Source organism: Labrus mixtus, chromosome 2, assembly GCF_963584025.1.
Source record: "Labrus mixtus chromosome 2, fLabMix1.1, whole genome shotgun sequence".
Classification (NCBI taxonomy): Eukaryota; Metazoa; Chordata; class Actinopteri; order Labriformes; family Labridae; genus Labrus; species Labrus mixtus.
Window position 1 is genome coordinate 2,340,605 of NC_083613.1, and position 20,663 is coordinate 2,361,267.

Consider the following 20,663-nt stretch of genomic DNA (forward strand, 5'->3'; position numbering starts at 1 on the left):
TCACAATCCCCTCACACAACCCCCCCAGTCTCCAGTATGCATACTGCAGATTCTGCTGCATGTTTTTTTCAAATGCTCTTCATAGATAACTCATCGCATTATTTGGTTTGAATATCAAAAGAAAGATACCATCTTGAACAGAAGCACTGCTTTAATCTATATTCTATCTTCAACACACATCCACCCCCCCACACACACACACATACCCAGCAGGAGTGTTTAGCCTCTACATGCTTTTACCTCATCTGTAAATAAGATTAAAATGTTATCACTTTTACCACCTGTGCAGGGCTGCTTCTCAGTACTGCTACATACAACAAATCAAGCATAATCCTGAACCAGAGATATGTTACCCACACACGGACACTGTTTTTTCATACACACACAGTACAGACACACGCACGCACACTTAGGCACAAAGATGGAAATCAATGAATTGTCACTCCAATGAAAGTGTATTTTTTCAAGAGTACTCCACTATTTAATTATGACGTTATCCACAAGAAACGGTGGACTTGAAGTCATCAGAAAAGTTGCCGTTCTGATGATTATACACTTAGATGATAGGGTGACACCTAGTGGTCATCTAAGGTATTTTAATATTCACAGTGAGGAGTTACTGGAGGAGCTTGGGGGAAAATAGATAAGAAACCATGAGGAACAAGTGTTAATCCAACATGTAATACGTTATTTTAAACATACAAACAAACAAACATAAAAAAAACAAAAAAAACATGGAGTTTTAGTTTAATAAGGTCCAGTATTTTAAGTCATAATTTTCTAATAACAAAGAACTTGTAAAATAAAAATGAATAATAAGACATACATACACTAACAGGGTGAAATATGGAAATCCCCCTTTTGCACCTTTTAAAACAGTCCCGTGGTCTGTGCGGACTGAGGAAGTTTGGGACCCTGTATAAACCAGCTCTCTCAGAATGCTCCGTTTTGGTGTGTGTATCTCTTTAAATGCAATGAGCCCCCCCTGAGTTTTCCCAGAAGACATCACTCCTTCGCTAGCGAGAATAAAAATGGCAGACCTGCACAACAGTTTTGATCTACGCTGGGGGTGGAGTCCATGGGTGGAGATACCAGGGGAGGGGAGGGCATTTCTTTTTACCAGAATCCCACTGTGACATCACAAGGAGAGCACATTTGAAACGGGGCATTTTTCTCTGTGTTGTAAAACTTATGCAGACCACAAGCAAAGGATTGGATGGGTTTATTTCACATTTTGTGGGTTGGTATACGCTCAGGTTACCCAAATATATGTTCAAAAACATTGTAAAAGTGGATTTTTCATAATATGTCCTCTTTAAATAACGCATCATATTTAAAACTATGACCTGAAATAATGCCTGCAGTGACTTTCCATGACTTCAAATGAAAATATCTTAAAAGTTTCATTACTGCATTGATAAACTCTTCTAAAGACACCTCTAGAGGACTTTTTCTGTAAATGATTATGTTCTGTTTCTCTCACAGCAGAGCAGTATAGGCTGTGATCTTCAGTCATGTAGTATGTCCACTGTGTTTATGGAATAGTGTTTTATTAATATAATAAAATGTGAGTAATTACAGAATAAATAACTTTTTATTGACCAAAAGTCACAACTAACACTTCTGTGTGCAGAATACATTTCATAACACACTGATTATCATCCTTTAATAACACTAGGCCTCATTCACCAACCATTCTTAAGAACTAAACTCTTCTTAAATCCTACTTAGGAACTTTTTGAAGAAGATTCTTGGATTCACCAAATGTTTTCTGTGGGATTTGTTCTGAGGTTACGAACACTCAAGAGAACTCTCACACACATTTAAGTGCTGACTGGCTCAAGTAAAATTACTTGTTATTGCATTTAATTTAAATTCACATTTTTATAATATCATAGGGTTACATTACAATATTTTGTTTCACAATTAATGAAATATTTAATCTTTGTTATTATCATTAAAATCTGAGTGTTCCTTTAAAATAGAAAACATACATGACACTTTAATTCACATTAATTATGTTCAGTTCATCCCATAAGTCTGTTTTTATGTGTTCCTGTGTAACCACTATATTTGTAGTACTCGAAATGGGTCTTGGTCTCCAGACCGCTCTCGCGACCACTTTTCGAAGGTCTTGGTCTCAGAGTGGGCACCGGTCAAGACCACCACTGATTGGCTATTTTCCACATCATCACTATGATTCCAAGGACAACGCCTCTTTTTCAAAGAACAAATAACGTCAATTCATTTGTAGTTCAATTTTTTCTCCCGGTTATGGCCGCAACCTTTCCAGTGTTCAGGACTAAGTGAGTGACAAGTTGATCATTTTTCATTGATATGTATGGTCTTGGTATTGTCTCTGTCTCTGAGCCTTCCAGTCTCTGGTATATATGTCTAGGTCTGTTAGTGTGTTCTTGACTACAACACTAGTAACCATGACTCACACTGCTGAACAGTTTGTTTACTGCTGACCTCCTGCAGTCGTACCTCCACTTCACAACTGATCGTTTCTTCTCCATTAGGAGTCCTGTGCTCTGCCAGCGTCATCTTCAGCCCTCCGATAGACATCTCCACAACCTTATTGTTTTGCTACTATCATGTGTTTCTGTGTGTCGGCAATGACTTGCACTCATGCCCTTTTAAGGGCATTAGTGGGCAGTTACCTATGCTAATTGGGAACAACAAGCACGCCCTTTCAACTTAAGAACACAAGGAGATAATAGCATAGCTGCGAACTATTCAGTCATTTAAGAACACGTTGGTGAATCTGACGTGTTGAAATCTTCTTAAGAAAAATCTTACGAAAATTCTCAAGAACATTTTGGTGAATGAGGCCCAATACATTCATCCATCCATTCATCCATTATCTAAACTGCAACATCTTTGCATATTTCTAAATAAACCTTTCTGGAATGCACAGAAGAATTGGACAGTTACTTCACACTAACCCTACACAAAGACTTCTTGTAATGTAGCACAACGGTTGTATAAAAAATCAAACTCTGTATCATCTTGAAAATCAAGCCCAGTAGTTTGTTGATTTCTTACTGGCTGCCTATAATCATACATCCAGATGAACCCTTTGATGGCGTTTTAGGTTACATTTCTGGGTGAAGCGTTTGCCGCAGGCCAGGCAGCAGTATGGTCTCTCTCCTGTGTGGACCCGGCGGTGGGCCTTGAGGTTGCTCAGCTTGGTGAAGCTGCGACCACAGAGGGAGCAGCAGAAAGGCCGCTCACCTGTGTGAGTCTGCAAGTGGGCCTTCAGGTTGCTGGGGTGCGGAAAGCATTTCCCACACTGGCCACAGCGCTGGAGCTGCCTGGAGCCAACAACAGGGTGCGAGTCAGGGTGGAGTGAGGCGTTGTTGTAATGAGCGTTTGAGGACTGATGTTGAGATTTGACGCCAGCCCATGAGGCAGCACTTCTGTTCTGTGCCATCGCTTGTTTATCGCCCAGGTGGACGCGTTGGACTGAGAGTGGGGCAGGAGGAGCAGCTTTAGATGTGGAGGGCATTCTGTTGATTGATTTAAAGTTTACAACCTGAGAGTGAACTACAGACGGTGCTGTGGTGGTGCTGTTAGAGAGTGCGTGATGGGGCTTTTTCATTGGTCGATTGAGTTGCTGTATCGCAGTTTGCAGTCTAAGACCTGTACCCACTTTGGAATGGAGCTTCATGATTTCCTGCACTCTGGCTTTATGAGATATGCGGTTAAGCTTGGCTGCTACAGGACTCGCCCTGTGAGTCTGACTGATATGAGATGAGAATGATGCTACTGTCTTTTCCTTTAACTCACTTTCCACACACTCATCAAAACCGAAAGTCACCTCCTGCTTGATACTCACACCTAACACATCGCTGTTTTGCAGTCCTGCCTTAGGGGATGCCAAGGATAAAATCTGATCTCCACCCGCAGCAATGAGAACATTAACATCTGCTGCGACTGAGTCAGATAGCTCATGTTCTACTTCTGTTGAAGCTCCTGTAGTTTTGGCTGGATTACAGTCTTTCTCTGCTGCATGTTTTTGTTTCTGCATCAATTCAGCAGTTGTGACAGTGAGACCAGCCCAACCACTGTCCACCTCTTCAGATGAATCAAGAGCTATGCCTGTTTCCTCCTGTTCTTCAGGAGCATCATAAGCAGTCGACACCTGCAGATCATTCTTAATGGCATTCCTCAATAAGTCCTCACTTTTCTCTGAAGTCTGTCTTTGCGGTGCCTCCGTCGTCTCACTGAAGTTGCTGGATTCAGGCACAACTTTACCTAAAGAATGAAAGGTAACACTTTATTATCGCATTCAACTGCTCTTTTTAAAAATGTATGTTTTTTTCCCCGTGCTGTCTGCTCAATATTTTAGAATTGTGCTTCCTTTGGACACTAATGTGCAAGTTGATTTTCTCTTTTGCCACTTTATGCTACTTTATCTGACCCTGGGGGACAATTCAATAACTAAGTTATCGTGGAAGGTGGTGTCCGTGGTTACGTGTGAGGTTTGTAGGCAAAAGGAGTTGCAGAAATCTGTGTTCATTTATTTGATGCTTTAACACTAAGTTATTGAAAATATATTAATATTAGATTATATTCAAATCAAAAAAGGTTCCAAGACTTGCTCACTTGTTTTGTAAAGTTAAAGTTCACAAGGAATATCTTAGCTCTATATTTTATTGTTCATGAGAAACTGCCTGCATGATTACATGTTGAGCTTTAAATCCCAAAGCTACTAGCTAATTAAATCCCACTGATAAAAGGGAAGCTATTCTTACATGAGGAAACAATGTGTATTTGCACCTCCCTCACCCCCCATACTGCCTACAGCCTCGTCACCTCCCGTATTGATTATTGCAATTCTCTCCTCTTCGGCCTCCCTCATAAGTCCCTCCATAAGCTCCAACTGGTTCAAAACTCTGCTGCCAAAACCAAAACCCCCTCATACCATCACATCACCCCCATCCTACAGCAACTCCACTGGCTCCCAGTGAAGCAAAGAATCGTCTTCAAACTCCTCCTGTACAACTTCAAGGCCATCCACAACCTCACCCCTCCATATCTATCTGACCTCCTTCACATCGCCACTCCAGATCCTCCATCCACCTCACCGTGCCCTTTGCCCGCCTCAGCACCATGGGGGGCAGAGCTTTCAGCTGCTCTGGAACTCTCTGCCACCTGACATACACAACATTGACTCTCTCCCCATCTTCAAATCCAGACTCAAAACCCATCTGTTCAAGATCGCCTGCTCACTCTAACATTTTAACTGTAATTACACTGTCCTACATTTCATTTCTTTCATGGTATGCTGATTTTATCCATCGTTGTTTTTTAAATGTTGATTGTTGTACAGTGTCCTTGTATGTCCAGAAAGGCGCTCATAAATAAAATGTATTATTATTATTTATTATTATTATTATTATTTCATGTATCACAACACAACAAGTGATCAGTAAGCAGTATCAAGTGTTTCATATGGACAAAGGCGACGCAGCACAGTACTCACCTTCAATGGCGCCACTCCACCTTCCTAAATCCACAGAACAAGATGGATTATTTACGTCCTCTTCCTTCACATCCACCACGGGCAGCACATCTTCCACTTCTGTTGTCTGAACAGCACAAAGAGAACAAAAAACACAAGACCAAAAATGTGTTTTCAATTTATTTGCCAGTTGCTCAAGCAAACTATTAAGAGAAATTAAAAGAGCCTCTGACCAACCTGTGATTCTATGATGTGAGAGGCCAGAAGATGTTCTGCTGCCTGTGTAGCCGCTGGTATGACTTCCTGTCTGTGTCTTCTCTTCCACCTTTCCACAGAGTCAGCCTCTGTCTTCACACCACATCCAATGCTAACAACTGGAAAGGAAAGTACTACATTAACAGGTGGTAATAGGGTGGCTTTAAACCTCAATAAATAGTGTCCTCCTCACCATCCCGTTGCTCTGCTGCGGTCTCACAGGACACTTCCACACCATCACTGGCACACTGCCCCTTCTTGCTTCCTTCTTTTCTCACTTTCCTCTCAAACCATCGTAGCTGCAGCCTCAGGGTCTCCACCTCCTGGTTCCTGCGCTTCACCTCCTCCAAGAAGCCGTCCTCCACCAACCGTGTCACCTCAAACATGGTTGTCTTCACCACAGTCTCCATCACATCCGAGAGCTGGGTCTGGAAGGTAGCAATGAGGGTGTCCAGCTCCGACATGATGACAGTCAGTCAGTGCTCCGAGTGTTAGCAAAGAAGAGACCTCTTAGCTAATGCTACTGAAGGATATTTGGACTTAACGTCATTCTTACAGCTGTCAGTAAATCCACTTTTTGTAGGTATTAAAAGTTTAAAGCAATAAATAAACATGTGTATAATACCACAAACTATATTATTTTGGTCGAGCTACCTACTGAAATGAAATGTTCTTCATGGCACTATGAAGTTTCAACTAGCCAGCTAATGTGACACCTTAGCTTAAGGGTAACATTAGCTATCATCTATGGCGACAAACCTTCAACATGACCTGTATAAACCATAGTTCAGCCTTACGTGGTCATTTACTTATCGTCGCTTTATTGATTTTATGAGTAACGACTGTTCTGCTAAGCAAATAAACCCGCACTCCTCTTTTTTTAACGGACTAGCTTTTCAACAACCGCTAGCCTTCCCTGTTTTCACTTGTGACGTCATTCAGGATCTCCTACGGTGGCCGAATCTTGGCATGAGGAAAAAAAACGCGTTTTAATGAAGTGAAACCCATAGGTTGCTCCAAACTGTGAATTTTCCCGGAAGCTCCTTGTTCCAAATAGAAAAGCCATTGAACTGTACAACATATTGTGATGCTATTAGAAATCCCTCACCTGCATTCATTCATTGAAAACACACAACAGAAGGAGATTACACATTAATATTATACATATTACTGATTTGGATCGATTTCAACCTTTGTCAATACAGACGCTGTAGATTAAGTATACTTATGGACAGAGGTGGGACAAAGTAATTTTTTTGCAAGTCTCAAGTAAGTCTCAAGTCGTTGGTCTCAAGCACCAAGTCAAGTCACAAGTAAAGACAGGCAAGTCTCAAGACGTGTCAAAAGTCCTAACCTTTGAATTTCGAGTCCTAAACAAGTCATTAGCATCCTTCACTAAATTAAATGCAATTTAAACAGACAGAGTAATAATCTGTTACATTTACACAAATCATGGTTGATATGAAATATTTTATTAAGCCTACTTCCTTAAACAAAATAACAATACCAGTATTACTGACTGTGTTCTTTTTTTCTTCCTAAATTCACCTTTTTGTTCCATTTTTATTTTTTACTGAGTTCTGTGTTTAACAATTCCATTAGATAATTTCATTAGATCAGGTCAGGAAATAGAGAAATGTAATAAAAAATATTTGCTTGCCTTATTTTTTTTTTTTAAGGTAGTAGTAGTGCCCAGGCACACCTGCTCCCCATGTTTAACAGTCTGTGTGGAGAACTTCACAGACAGCCGCTCCTCGCTTTTACATGGTGTAGTGAGCCGCCCCTAAATTTGAAGTGCTCACGTATTCTGATCTTTATGGTAAATGCTCCGGACTCCAGAGCGAGCAGGAGTAACAGACAGAGAGGGCGAGTCCGTTATTAATCTCCTTTTTCAAAATAAAGTGATAAATGCAGAAGTCTTACCATAAAACTGGCTATGAGATACACGTGTATGAAACGGGAGTAAACAAAATACTGTTGGAATTTCGGTGTGTATGTGTGTTTGTGTATTTGTATGTGTGTCTGTGTGTGCGTGTCAGCTCGCTCCTGCAACATGCAGACAACAGAGGAGCAGCAGGTACAATAAACACACTTAAACTCAGCATATAATGTTATGAAAAATAAATAGATCACACCCATAATGAGGCAAATTCCAAAATATTTTACGATTTAGTTGATTAAATTTTCATTGTCAAACTCTGTGATTCTGTCGGTCTTCCACATTGCAGAAATAATAGGGCCATAAAATAGCAAAAGTATTTTGGCGTTATTAGGTTCAAGTCCAGGTGAAGTCATGAGTCATTAGTGTTGAAGTCCAAATCGAGTTGTAATCGAGTCTGACTCGAGTCCACACCTCTGCTTATGGAACTGTACTTTTTCATTCAATTAGCTTTGATCAACAGCAAAACTTGTTAACTAATGCTAAATATTAATATAAATATTATAATAAGTGGTACACAATTCAAAAACAGTGACCTGGAATCACTTTCACCTGTTTGGCCTGCCTGATTAATATTAGCAAGTCCACCTGAATACACTGACTGTTTGTAGACACATCCAATACCCAGACAAAATTCAAAGAACTGTCAGGAGAATTTACAAACACCAGTAGCCCCATTGGTCCTAAAGAGGTTCAAACCCAGAATGATACATTCAACTTGTTTTTTTTTTGGGAGCTTCAACACATCCTTGACAACTGTGATGTTTATTAGTGAGTCAGCCTTTTACATTTCTGAATTCCAGCAGTTTTTTTTTTTTTTTTTTTTAAGTAAAAGCAATACCTGTAATGCTAATACTAGCAATGTCCATCTGCATTGTATACTTTACAGTTGAACTTAGATACTCTCAAAAAACATCTACACACTCACTGTGTGCTGCTTGATTGTTAGTTGGACGATACACGTTTGGTCTTGATGTAAAGAAAAAAAGTTCATCCATTGCATGTTTAATGACAAACAATTTATTTCATAATAAACTCCAGGACAAAGATGGATTATTTTGTAGGTGGTTCACTAACAAAGTGTTGAATCTGTGATGTCATCACAGGTAAAAAAAGTTACATAAGTCATTCTTCAGTGACAAAATATGCAGCAATATATGTGTGCAGACATGATAAACATGTATGTTATATCCATCCTGAAAACAAAAGGACTGTGAGTAGAAGAAAATAAAAAATACTAAACTTTGGGTGTTTTTGTTGTATGTTTAAATCTTATAATCTTTAAATGTATTCATTGAAACTCTCTCCCAAGCTTTTCCATTTTAAAGATCGGTCATGTGTTTGCGTTGATGGGACTTCAGATGATCCAGGCGTTTAAAGCTGAGGCCACAGACAGCACAGCAGTACGGTCGTTCTCCAGTGTGGGTCCGCTGGTGAACCTTTAATATGTCAGCCCGTGTGAAGCTCTTATCGCACATGGTGCACCGATGAGGTTTCTCCTGCGTGTGAATTCTCCTGTGCAACTTTAGATTCCAGAGCCGACTGAACTTGTTCCCACACACGTTGCAGCAGTACGGTTTCTCACCCGTCTGGCCACACTTGTGTGTCTTCAGGTCAGAGAAAGAAGGGAAACCTTTCCCGCAGTGGCTGCAGAGGTGGAGACCCTGCCCTGAGTGAATCCTCTGGTGGACTTTGAGGTTACAGGCTTGGGTGAAGGTCTTACCGCACTGTGTGCAGGAGTATGGTGCTACTTGTCCGGTGCTCTTGTGTGACTGCTTGTGGGTTTTTAATGAGGACAAATCAGGGAAGGACATTAAGCATTGATTACAGGTGAGTCTCTTGCCTCTTCTGCCTCCCTGCTGATGTTGCAATCTCTCCGCCAGGACAAAGGTATCACTGTAGCCACCTGAGGGCCCGTACATATCTTCTGTGCTGTCTATGGACGGATTAACGCTAATACCATGGCCCCGGAGGCTCAACCTTCCACCTGGATCACCAGACACCTGCTCAGGGTACAAGATGCTTGGGTCCTGTAGATACCCTTCTTCATTGATCAACAGACAACTGAACTCTCCACTCACTTCATTGTTAGTCCTCGAGGGTGAAACTGCAGAGGGACCAACCAGGCCCCTTCTGCTCCGAGGAGCGCCTGCTTGGTAAACTTGATTCTCAGCTGCTTCTGGTGCTTCCACACACCCCTCATAGTTCCCAATGTAACCCATATCGTCACCCAGTTGGGATGGTGATCCATGTAACCCCTCCAGGTTACCCATATCGATCATATCCGTGCCTCCATAGCCAGTCTTGTCAAAACCACCCAAGTCTTCCATTCCATACCTGCTCTGAAAAACAGATTGACATGGGTCACCTGAGTGTCCGTCTTGGCCTGATTCTGGCCTCTGATCAAAGCCAGCATCCCAGTTGTCATGGCACTTTGGGATCTTCTGGTCACTGAAACGCTTACTGGGCCCCGGCTGACCTGATGCCTCTGTTTGGGAGAGGGCAGACATTTAAACTTTTTGGTTTGAATGGCTATGCAACAATGACAAAATAATGATTTGATCCTTGAAATTAAAGACATTTAAGGCAGTTTTGAGTGTGTATCATGTGATCAATAATATTACAATAAACAAGTACTGTAAAGGCTACTATCTTTACACTGAAAGGACTGAAAACCAAGACCGTTATGAATTCATGTGTTTATGATTCTATCTGCATATAAGACCATACTGACCCTCCACATTGACTCCCCATTTCTCCTGTGACTCATTAGTTTCTGGTGAGATTGGAAGAGTTTCCTCCTTGAGCAGTATATCAAGCTTTTCATCTGGAGACTGGCAGAGAAAAATAAAAGACGAAATGTTAAAAAGTCTGGCTTTGCTTTCATTAAGAAAAATTTAAACTTCTCAATAGATCAACAGGCAAGTCTTATTCAATACTTTGTTCAAATGTTCAAATATATATACCCTGCATCCACATTTAAAAGTCAAGATATGTGAGAACAAAACTCAAAACCATATAAAAGTGTGGACATGATGGTGTCCGCTCATAAAAGAGAACCCTTCAGAGAGAGAGAAAGGGAGAGAGAGAGGGAGAGAGAAAGAGAGAGAGAGAGGGGGGAGGGAGAGAGAGAGGGAGCGAGAGAGAGAGAAAGAGGGAAGGAGAGAGAGAGGGAGGGAGGGAGAGAGAGAGGGAGGGAGAGAGAGAGAAAGAGGGAGGGAGAGAGAGAGGGAGAGAGAGAGAAAGAGGGAGGGAGGGAGAGAGAGAGAGTGTACAGCATTTCACTCATGGGAAATGTGTAACAACAAAACTGACTCTTTTGTTCTTTCAATCCACATTTAAAACATTTAAAATGATTGACTGTAATTAAAATAAAGTATCTTCTACCTGTTTAGTCTTCATTGCATCGTGTGCCTCTTCTGCTTCATGATAAGGTATCTCACCATCATTGCCTGTGGAGCCATTTGTCTCCTCTTGCAGCACACTCTCCTGTTTAAGACACTTTTCTGTAGAGGATAGGAAAATATTTTGTTTTGTTTTTTTGCTTGTTTTACTTGGAGAGCATGGTTACTCCTATTTCTTTAACAGATTTTGCATGGCACATACACAAGCAGGTCATAAACTGTAATGGTGGAGCACTCTGTAAGACAACATGATCAAAGTCTTTAAATATAACTTGAAGTGCCTGTGAATTACGTGAATAAATGTTCAATATGGAAGGAACAGAAAAAGTCATATGCAGCTCTTCTAAACTTACTTTGGCTCTTTATTTTAACCCTCAGCTTTACTGTTAATGTTCTCTCTAACTGTCTCAGAAAGCCTTCTTTAGTAACAGCAGGAGTCTGTTCAAATCTTACTCATCAAACAGTAGCCTATAGTAGGTCTGGGAAATATATCGGGTTTTTAAGATGTATCGATATATTTTCAAACAAGATATAGGGTAAGACAATATGGTTAATAACGATATAGTTTATGTTGCATTAAAATAAAGTTACAGAGGTGACAGGTCACCTTTTTCTCATCTCACTGATGATGACTGACTGTCTGTCCCTCTTAACCCTGCTCCTCCTCTCCCTCTCTCTTTTATTGTATTTAAGGAACATTTTTATTTTATAATATTACTTTATAAATTCACAAATAGGTAGTTTATTTTCTGTATGTTTTCACTGTTAATAAAATACATATTGATATGTATCGAGTATCACCATTCAGCTAATTAGTATCGAGATATGAGTTTTGGTCCATATCTCCCAGCCCTAGTCTATAGCGACTACCTTGTGATCACAGTGGACAGATACATTCAGGGAGTGAAAACAGTAACAGAGATTAAAACAAAGAAGTCCAAAAAGTCTTATTTAAGGTTGGTCACTGTCGTATTACACAGATCACTGTCATTCATTGTAAATCTGAAATGTTGCTTAAAGAAGTATTCAAACACATGTTCTACAGGCTCACCTGTCGCTCTTGGTTCTTCCTCATGAGAAGCCCCAGCTCTACCACAGTCACTACATCTCGCCTTCATGTCTCCCTCCCTTTCCTTACGTCGACTCTCCGACCACTTCAGTCTCCTCTTCAGGGTCTCCACCTGGTCCCTGCACCGGGTCACCTCTTCCAGAAAACTGTCCTCCACCAGCCGGGTGATCTCATACATGGCAGCTTTGAAGACTGTTTCCATGACCCCCGAAAGTTGGGACTGAAACGTAGCTATAGTCTCGGCCATTGTGCCAAAAGTGTGTGAAAAGTCAGGCGAGTTTGTGTTTCTTTCAGTAAACTGAGGACACTGAGGAGGGGGTACCACTCGACGTGCACTTCACAAGAGTGGCATTTGTCCGTCACAGCTAATATTGATCCAGTTAGTGGTGAAGGGTTTATGACTTTAAACAGATGTGGATGTAAATTGGCTGCCCCACATTTACCGATTGGTTACTTCCATCGCATTATTAATAACACGGTACAGTGGGCTCCATTGTCGACGTTAGCTTACTAGCTTGGTACACCAGTTTTGTATCTGGTGTTGACGTTACACATCCCCACCACGTGATAAGTAGTTATTCAAACATTAAATTACCGTTTAACATGCTTACAGGATATGTTGAGTTCAATATTGATTTAGTATCAAACCTTTCTTCAGCCGCTAAGCTGTAACTTCAAAAACTGGTTTCAGATGAGCCATCGCATTTCCTATAGTAAACAACCGCACTTCCGAGATTTAAAATACAGGTCGGGAGAAAGGACAATCTTATGGAACCAGAAGAAGAACATGAGGCCCTGCACTTACACACACCGGGACAGTAGGTGGCGATATTTGCATTTAATCATTGGTTTGCTATCCGCCATAAACGTAGACGAAGAAGAAAAAGAAAAAGAAGAAGAAGAACGTTTCCGCCTGAACTGGGGTTGTTGAAGAACAACGCGCCTTATCAAAGTATCGGGCTTCTACTAATCATGAGTGGTTATTAATGTATTTAATCAACACCAGTATATCCAGTATTTATTAACAGTTTTCAGTTTGGATCAGCGGATATTGTTCTGTAGCCCCTCCTGTCACCAACGTGCGTCACACACCTCGTTGGAGGGAAGACGCCATGTTGGAATAAATCCCAACACTGTGTTTGTATAATTTTCTGCTCTTGAATTATCTACGTGGATTCGTAGCTACACTTGGACAAACGGCGAACTAAATACGACACCAAACATGTCTTCGGACGATTTTCAGACGAAGTACTCGTCAGTCATGGAGAGCATGCTAAAGAGTGCTATCGCGGAGACTACCAAACTTTTCGAAACTATGGTCGACGACCTGAAGGCAGAAATATCCAAAATCAAGACGGAGAATGAGGACCTCAAAAGAAGATGTAGCCAATTTGAAAATGCGAGGAGCAAAACAACTACTATGAGAGAGAGTGAGTCTGTTCCGGGACAAAGCAGAGGCTCTGATAAACGTGACACAGCTGTTCAATGTGGTGAGTTCACATGCCTGTCGCTCCTCAGGAGCTCATCACAACCAATGTCACATCTATATCGTCTAGCATCACGTTTGATTGTTAATACAATGTATTCTTTGTAATAGTGTTCAGTTTAAGATTTTTGGGAACCCCTCCTGTTGATTTCTACATATTTATACATAAAAAATAAAAGCTAGCGTAGCCTAGTTTAGCTAAAGTGCATGATGCCAAATAGGAGGGAAACCGTACCCAGCTAATTACAGATAACAAGGTTAGCCTAGCCACCGATCAGAGTGGCAGTCAGATGAATCAATATCAGAAAGTGTGATCCCACTACTTTAAACTTTTATTATTTTGGCGTCAACACAGCATTAACTGTTTTACCGGCATATTTATGACTGGTGTAGATATTGGACTGCATATTGATTACACCTTAAATAGTTCCACTGCAAGGAACTATTGAAGGCTATCACAGTGTTAGCTTTATAGAAGGAGACAATTGTTCAATATAGCCTGCATGAAAAGGGGACATTATAAATATTATATGTATTTATAGTATTAAATCATTCAATACTTTCACTCACGTTGTCAACATAGATAAAGACATTTCTACAAATTTACTGCAGTAAATGTTGTAATGAAAGTCCACTGGTATAATGTACATGTTAATCATGGTTGGGGAAGATTGGCGATTATGGAGTTAAATATTAGTGGTACATGCACTTTCATGTGCCGTGTCAGGTGCCACTTTTCAATCTCGGCATCACTCGAAAAAGATGGTTCTTTTTTAGACAGAATCAAATCTGGGAAAACATTTGAATTGTTTGAAGTTTTAAAGACCTTAGTCTTAAAATAACCACTTGTGTTTTTTTTGCTTTTTTTTTTTGTTTTTTACAGATCTTGTTTCTTTCCATACGATGCTGGTGGAGCAATGTGAACCATTGAGACCATCATCACTGCAAAATCAAGAGCAACAAAGTGCAAATGTTACAACGCAAGACGTTTGGCAGGAGCACAACTACGAGAATCGTGGAAAGAGAGATTCTCTGATTGCCCTTTTACCTAAGAAACAGCTGGAGGTGCGTGAGTATCTAAAGCAGAAACAAATCCATGTTGTGGGATTTTTAATTAAACATTTTTCTTACCTCTACACGGTTGTCATAATTTTCCTCAGCAGTTTGATTTCAAGCAAAAGGAAGTTGAGCCCATTGCATCCTTTGGGCAAGTCTTCAGAAACGATACAGGTGAGGAATCAAAAGTTAAATTTGAGAATTTGGTAAGGCCTATTTGTCACTTCTCCTGGCAATATTTTATATTGACATTACCCCATTGATTTAGCTATTACTGTTGTGCTTAGGTTCCCCATTGGTCTCTGCTTGTGGAACTGAAAATGGAGGGCGGGCCATTAACAAGGAATGTTCAAATGCAGAAAAATTATCCCCTCAAAGAAATGAAGAGACTGGAGTGGCCCTAGGACTGCCCCATTTAGGAATGGTTGGAAGTTTAACAGTTGTCCACAAACAGTCATCTGAACAAGTGCTTTCTCAACACATCTCATCCACACCAAAACCTACAGCACCCAACAAAGGAGAAGAATTAAAAAAGGTTGTGGCAAAAGAGGCTAGTATCCAGCCTGACATACCAGTACGACGAAGAAGAGGAAGGCCACCAAAGAAAGCAAAGCATTTGAAACGGCCAGTGAAAATAATACTTCCACCATCTTCTGAACAGAAGAAAGAAATGAAAAAAATATTTATGGAAGATGGGGCAATTAAGGCTCCATCCACTGCTGTTTCTTCTACCATTAAAACACAAAACACTCCAACAACTAAGTCACCACAAGTACCATCAGTTCAGTCAAGACAACGCCACACCTCTGTAACTCTTCAGGATGCAATGCTATTAGTTGAAGCCATGAATCAGTCAACAGGGGAAAAGGAACTTGATTCCCCACAAATAATGGCAGTCAAAACCTTGCAAACTGTAAGGGAGGTGCCAGCTCAGTCAGGGACACAACCAGTTGATCTTCAAACTACTACAACTGATGAAGCTCTGGCCCACAAAAAGGTTGTCATACTGAAACAGCATATGGTCTCACTATCCAACACTGCTAAATCTTCAATAGCCACTTCAGCTGCTGCAACACAAACTGTTGTGAAGTCCCTTAAACAGAGCCCTTCAAATGACCCAATAAAACCATTAGCACACAGCAAACAGGAGAATGCTGTACCTAAAAAAATATTTGTCATGTCAGGATCATTAGCTTCAATGACATCTAGTAAATTTGCAGCAAAGTCTCCAACCCAGCTTTCAACTGATGTGTCAACAGTCCATTCTGCCCAAAATAAAAGTGAACAACCAAGCTCGACTCCATTAGACAAACCTCTTGAAAAACCTTCAATTTCCTCTGTTAAACAACAGAAATCGCTTCCTGTCGACACTTCCCAGTCGACTCCTCCCCAGACTGACTTACAGTCTCTTTCGCATCCTAAAATAACAATTGTAATTCCAAGACAGTTGTCAGCTGTGGCACTAAGGAAACAGAAAATGGCTCTTGCAAAAAAGCAGGAATTGCCACAGCTGATGCCACAGGAGCTTAGCATGTCTGGTGAAGTGCAATCCATCTTGGATAAAGTTGCCACGATATTGTCTACAAAGCAGACTAATACTTCTGACAACCTGGACTCTTCCAAACAAACTGACTCCTGTGCTGATGCAACAAATGAACCTTCAGAAACCAGTTCCAGTTTAGATATGTCTTCAGGGCTACCATTGCCTATTGAACAAAAGGTCTCTGCTGTCGTCAGATTAAACAGGCTTCCATTTCCAATGGCAAAGGAAGATGTAGTTTTACTGTCAAGGATGCCTAGAAATGAATCAGCTGAAACAAGATCCTTATTGGAAGAAGGTGCCACAGAAGAGAAACCATCATCAGTACCATTATCAACTCAGCCATCAGAGACACCTGTGTCATCCTCTGACATTTGTTCCAATTCTAAAGAAACTTCTGTTTCTCTTAAAACCCCAGAGATGTCAGGAACACAACACAATGTTCCAAGGGAGTTACCATTACGCTCTGGAAGAGCCACTGGTTTGGATGAATCATCTACATCATCCAGGGTGTCAGCATCAGTCCTTTCAAAATCAACAATAATCATTAACACTATTGAGCCTTCAGCTTTACCTGAAGAGTCCCCAGAACAGACAACTTCAAAGTTGCAAAAAGAAATAATAAGCATAGTAGTGCCGTACTGTACATCACCCAGTGATCCTGCTATAGAACAGTCACCTGCTGTCATTCATCTGAGGTCCATCAAACCCAAGGACCCATCTGACCCTCATTTACAGATGACTAAAAGACAGTTCTTGGCCCAATTAGCTGTGTCACCGATCGTGCAAGACCCAAAACAGGTAAGTTAGTACTTCACAAATCTCAATCTATTTAGCTATATTATTGTTATGGGATTACATTTTGTTTGTTTTTGCATTGGTTACTATACAATATGCCTGTAATATAATATTCATATGAAATATTATCCAGGGCAATAACAGATCCATTTTTATTCCGCTTTTTGAGATAAATGTACACCACAGGCTATTTTATACAAAATCACCCATGTTCCAAATCGCTTTACTTTTTATTTATAAAAATTAAAAAGGTACACTTTCTGTGACACAACAAAATAACAAGTAATAAGTTCATAATTTTGGGAAAAATGCAAGGCAATATGATTGTAGTTTGTTATAGTGCCATGTATAATTTTCATATTTCTGAAAAAAAGATGTTTGTACCTTTTTTCTACTGCACTGGAATCCCTACAAATAATTGTGACTGCTCTTTTTGCATTTTTTGTTGACTTTTTTTCTCCTTTCTTTTGTCATAGCCCCCCACCAATGACTCTGTAGATACCAACAGTTCCTGTCCTACAACCAGCACCAGCACCAGTGACAAAAAACAGTTACAAAAAGACGTCCTTGTGGCCAATCTCAGACATCACCTCAAAACTCACATTCAGGCTAGAAACTCAGAGACAAGTCAGGAGTCATGTACGGAAACAGAGACTCTCACTGGATGCTCTAACAAGGCTAAATTAGAAGAAGACAGTCCAGAGGACACAAGCACAGCCATTGAACCCATTCCTCTTAGTCCCAAAGAACAAGGAACGGTTTTGGATGTAACATCTCCTAAAAAGACAACCAGTGACCCCTCTCCTATCACTACAAGGAGATCTGGTATATGTAAAGACAGTGCAAGTTCCAAGAGATCTCTAAGGGATCTTTCCCCTGTCAGCTCAAGAAGGTTCAAAGCCAGTGGTGAATCCATGCCTGTGAATCCCAACAGCTCAAATTCAGGCAGAGATTGCATTGATTCAAAACATACAAAGACCTCTTCTGTGAGTCCTAGGACGTCTAACTCAACTGTAGAAAGTGCTTCCCCTAAAAAGACCAGAAACACTTCTGTTAGTCCTAGGAGGTCTAATTCAACCAAACCAAGTGCTTCCCCTAAAAAGACCAGAAACACTTCTGTTAGTCCTAGGAGGTCTAATTCAACCAAACCAAGTGCTATCCCTAAAAAGACCAGAAACACTTCTGTTAGTCCTAGGAGGTCTAATTCAACCAAACCAAATGCTATCCCTAAAAAGACCAGAAACATTTCAGTTAGTCCTAGGAGGTCTAGTTCAACTAAACAATGTTCTACCCCTAAAAAGACAAAAATAACGCCTGTTAATCCTAGAAGGACTTGTTCAACTAAAGAAATCGCTAGTCCTAAGAAGATCAAAACCATTTATGTGCATCCCAGGAGGACTAGTTCAACTGGAGATGGTCCTAGCCCAAAAAGTAAAAAAACAGTTGGTTGTCCTACTGAAACCCCTAAAAGGACTAGATCGTTTTCTACTCGTCCTGGGACATCTGGTTTAGGTAAAAATTATTCTAGCCCTAAAGTACCTACCAATGATGGTGCTTCCTCTAGAAATGCTAAAAGTAGAACTAATCTCCAAAATGTTGGAAGGACTAAATTGGCTGAGGGTGTTAGTTCTAGTAAGACTGGGGAATCCACACCTGCCAAGAAACCCAAATTAGCTCAAGTTCCTTGTCCAAAGAATAATTTAAGAGGGGTCGATTCGAAGAATTCGCCAAAAGACAAAACAGTAGCTAAAATAGAAAATCAATCAAATCTACTAAATGGAGCCAAAACAAGCCAGTTAGCAGAGAACAGTGCTAGCACAGAGAATGTAAAGAAATGTACAGCTACAGGTTTGTGGACTCCTCCTACACTGCTAATCGGTAAAACCCCTTTAGCATTGAGAAAGAGGTCAATGCAATTAGAGACGGAATCCCAGGATCAGACATTAGTTTACCCCCCCAGTGTTTCTCGCCATCCAATCCCTGTCAAAGCACCAGCTGTTGTATCACCATTACAGCCTTTATCAGTCATTGGTTGGCGTCTGTTGAAGAACCAGTGTGGGGAGTGTGGGCGTGTCCTCAGCAGCAATGCTGCTCTGGAGAGCCACGTCAGTCTCCATGCTGGTCGCCGTCCTTTCTCCTGCACACTTTGTGGAAAGCGCTTCCCAGACTCAAAGGGTCTAAAACGGCATGGACGAGTGCACCGCAATGGTAGGATCCATATCTGCAAGCAGTGCGGGAAGGGATTTGTCTACAGTTTTGGCCTTACTAAGCACCTCCAGATAGTGCACGGCAGGATCAAGCCTTTTGTCTGCCAGGTCTGCAACAAGGGATTTTTCTCAAAGCGAGATGTGGAGGCCCACATCCGGATCCACACAGGAGAGAAACCATTCCATTGCAACCTCTGTGAAAAAAAATTTGCAAGGAGGACAGAACTAAATATGCATTTGAGGTGGCATAATGGGGAGAAGAGACATTGGTGTCCGTACTGTGGGAAAGGATTTTTAGACCTCAATAATTTGAAAAGGCACAAATATACTCACACGGGAGAGAAACCACACTCCTGCCCACACTGCCCAAAGAACTTCTCACAGTCAGGCCACCTGAAAAAGCATGTGAAGAATGTGCATAAAATCCAATGAGAGATGGGCATCCACTGAAAACAGTTTTATGTTTAGTTTTCATGTATTTTTATTTAATTACTGAAATTGTAACAATTGTATTTTTAGACTTCTTGTTACATACAGATCCTGTTTTTTGATGCCACTTTATTTTGAAGTGAAAGTAAATATGACAAAGTTTCTGTTAGCAGATTACATTATTATTTCATTGTTTTCATAGTTTTAAGTCATGAAAGAGTAGTTCTTGGGAACATTTTGATGGGATCTTAAATGTTAATGCCATGTCTGCATGCGGAGTGTGAAGCGAGGAACCTTTTGGCTTTACAAGAAGGCTAGAAATATACATTTGTGCTGATTCTTACAAAAAAAAAAGTACAGTAGTCCTTTGTATGCTTAGATTTATAAAAAAAACTTAATGGTAGAGCTTCAAATGTGCTGGATGCCTTTTCAGGTTTTGACAACATAACGCTAGCCGTTTCTCCCTCACACCAGTCTTTATGAAAAAAAGTGATTTGTTCTTTAATTACTCAAAACCTCATTTCAGATTTTTTTGCAAATGTTGAATTATCATTGATTTGATTGCTTTAATCTACATACACCTTTCCTGCAAAAATTAAACCAACATTTAATGGGCATATGAGTTATTTGAATGTCACGTAAGTGTTTTTAGATCACGGTCATTTCAGGTAAATTTACATGCAGTGTGAAGATATGAGCAAAATAAAGAGTGCTAGCATTAGCATGCTAACACAACAATGCAGCACCAGTTTTGGTTTCATTCTGGTGCTCAAGGGCGACATCTGCTGGATCAAAAAGTCCTTTAATGTTTAACTAAAAATACTTACTTCAGCACTTCCTGCAGTAAGTTGATTATTTAAAAATCCTATAATTACAGATTGTGGGATATTCAATCAAGTAATATATTTCCCGATAAGTCACATGAAACACTGTAAGACGCACTGCTATTCTAGGTCAACTGATGGAAGACAAATGATACATACAAATGTCTTTCAAATCATGTATTACCC

The 20,663-nt window shown here is 40.5% G+C and overlaps 2 protein-coding genes across 3 annotated transcripts; one reads left to right on the forward strand and one right to left on the reverse strand.

The window, feature by feature from the left end:
• Nucleotides 1-448: 448 nt before the first annotated feature.
• Nucleotides 449-13,025, reverse strand: LOC132993985 (uncharacterized). Its single transcript, XM_061064028.1, has 8 exons — nt 12,120-13,025; nt 11,052-11,170; nt 10,399-10,498; nt 8,991-10,152; nt 5,919-6,202; nt 5,708-5,844; nt 5,492-5,597; nt 449-4,260 (listed from the first exon to the last, which is right to left on the reverse strand). Exons 1-8 carry the CDS (start codon nt 12,382-12,384, stop codon nt 3,062-3,064), a joined length of 3,372 nt encoding a protein of 1,123 aa, XP_060920011.1. The 5' UTR covers nt 12,385-13,025; the 3' UTR covers nt 449-3,061.
• A 138-nt stretch (nt 13,026-13,163) lies between these two features.
• LOC132980676 (mucin-2) lies at nt 13,164-20,268 on the forward strand. 2 transcript variants are annotated; one of them, XM_061046943.1, is made up of 5 exons: nt 13,164-13,627; nt 14,507-14,688; nt 14,784-14,853; nt 14,967-17,020; nt 17,494-20,268. In XM_061046943.1, exons 1-5 carry the CDS (start codon nt 13,360-13,362, stop codon nt 19,654-19,656), a joined length of 4,737 nt encoding a protein of 1,578 aa, XP_060902926.1. In that variant the 5' UTR covers nt 13,164-13,359; the 3' UTR covers nt 19,657-20,268. The 2 variants fall into 2 exon arrangements, with proteins under 2 accessions (XP_060902926.1, XP_060902934.1); XM_061046951.1 differs by having other exon boundaries at nt 14,787-14,853.
• The last annotated feature ends 395 nt before the right edge of the window (nt 20,269-20,663 follow it).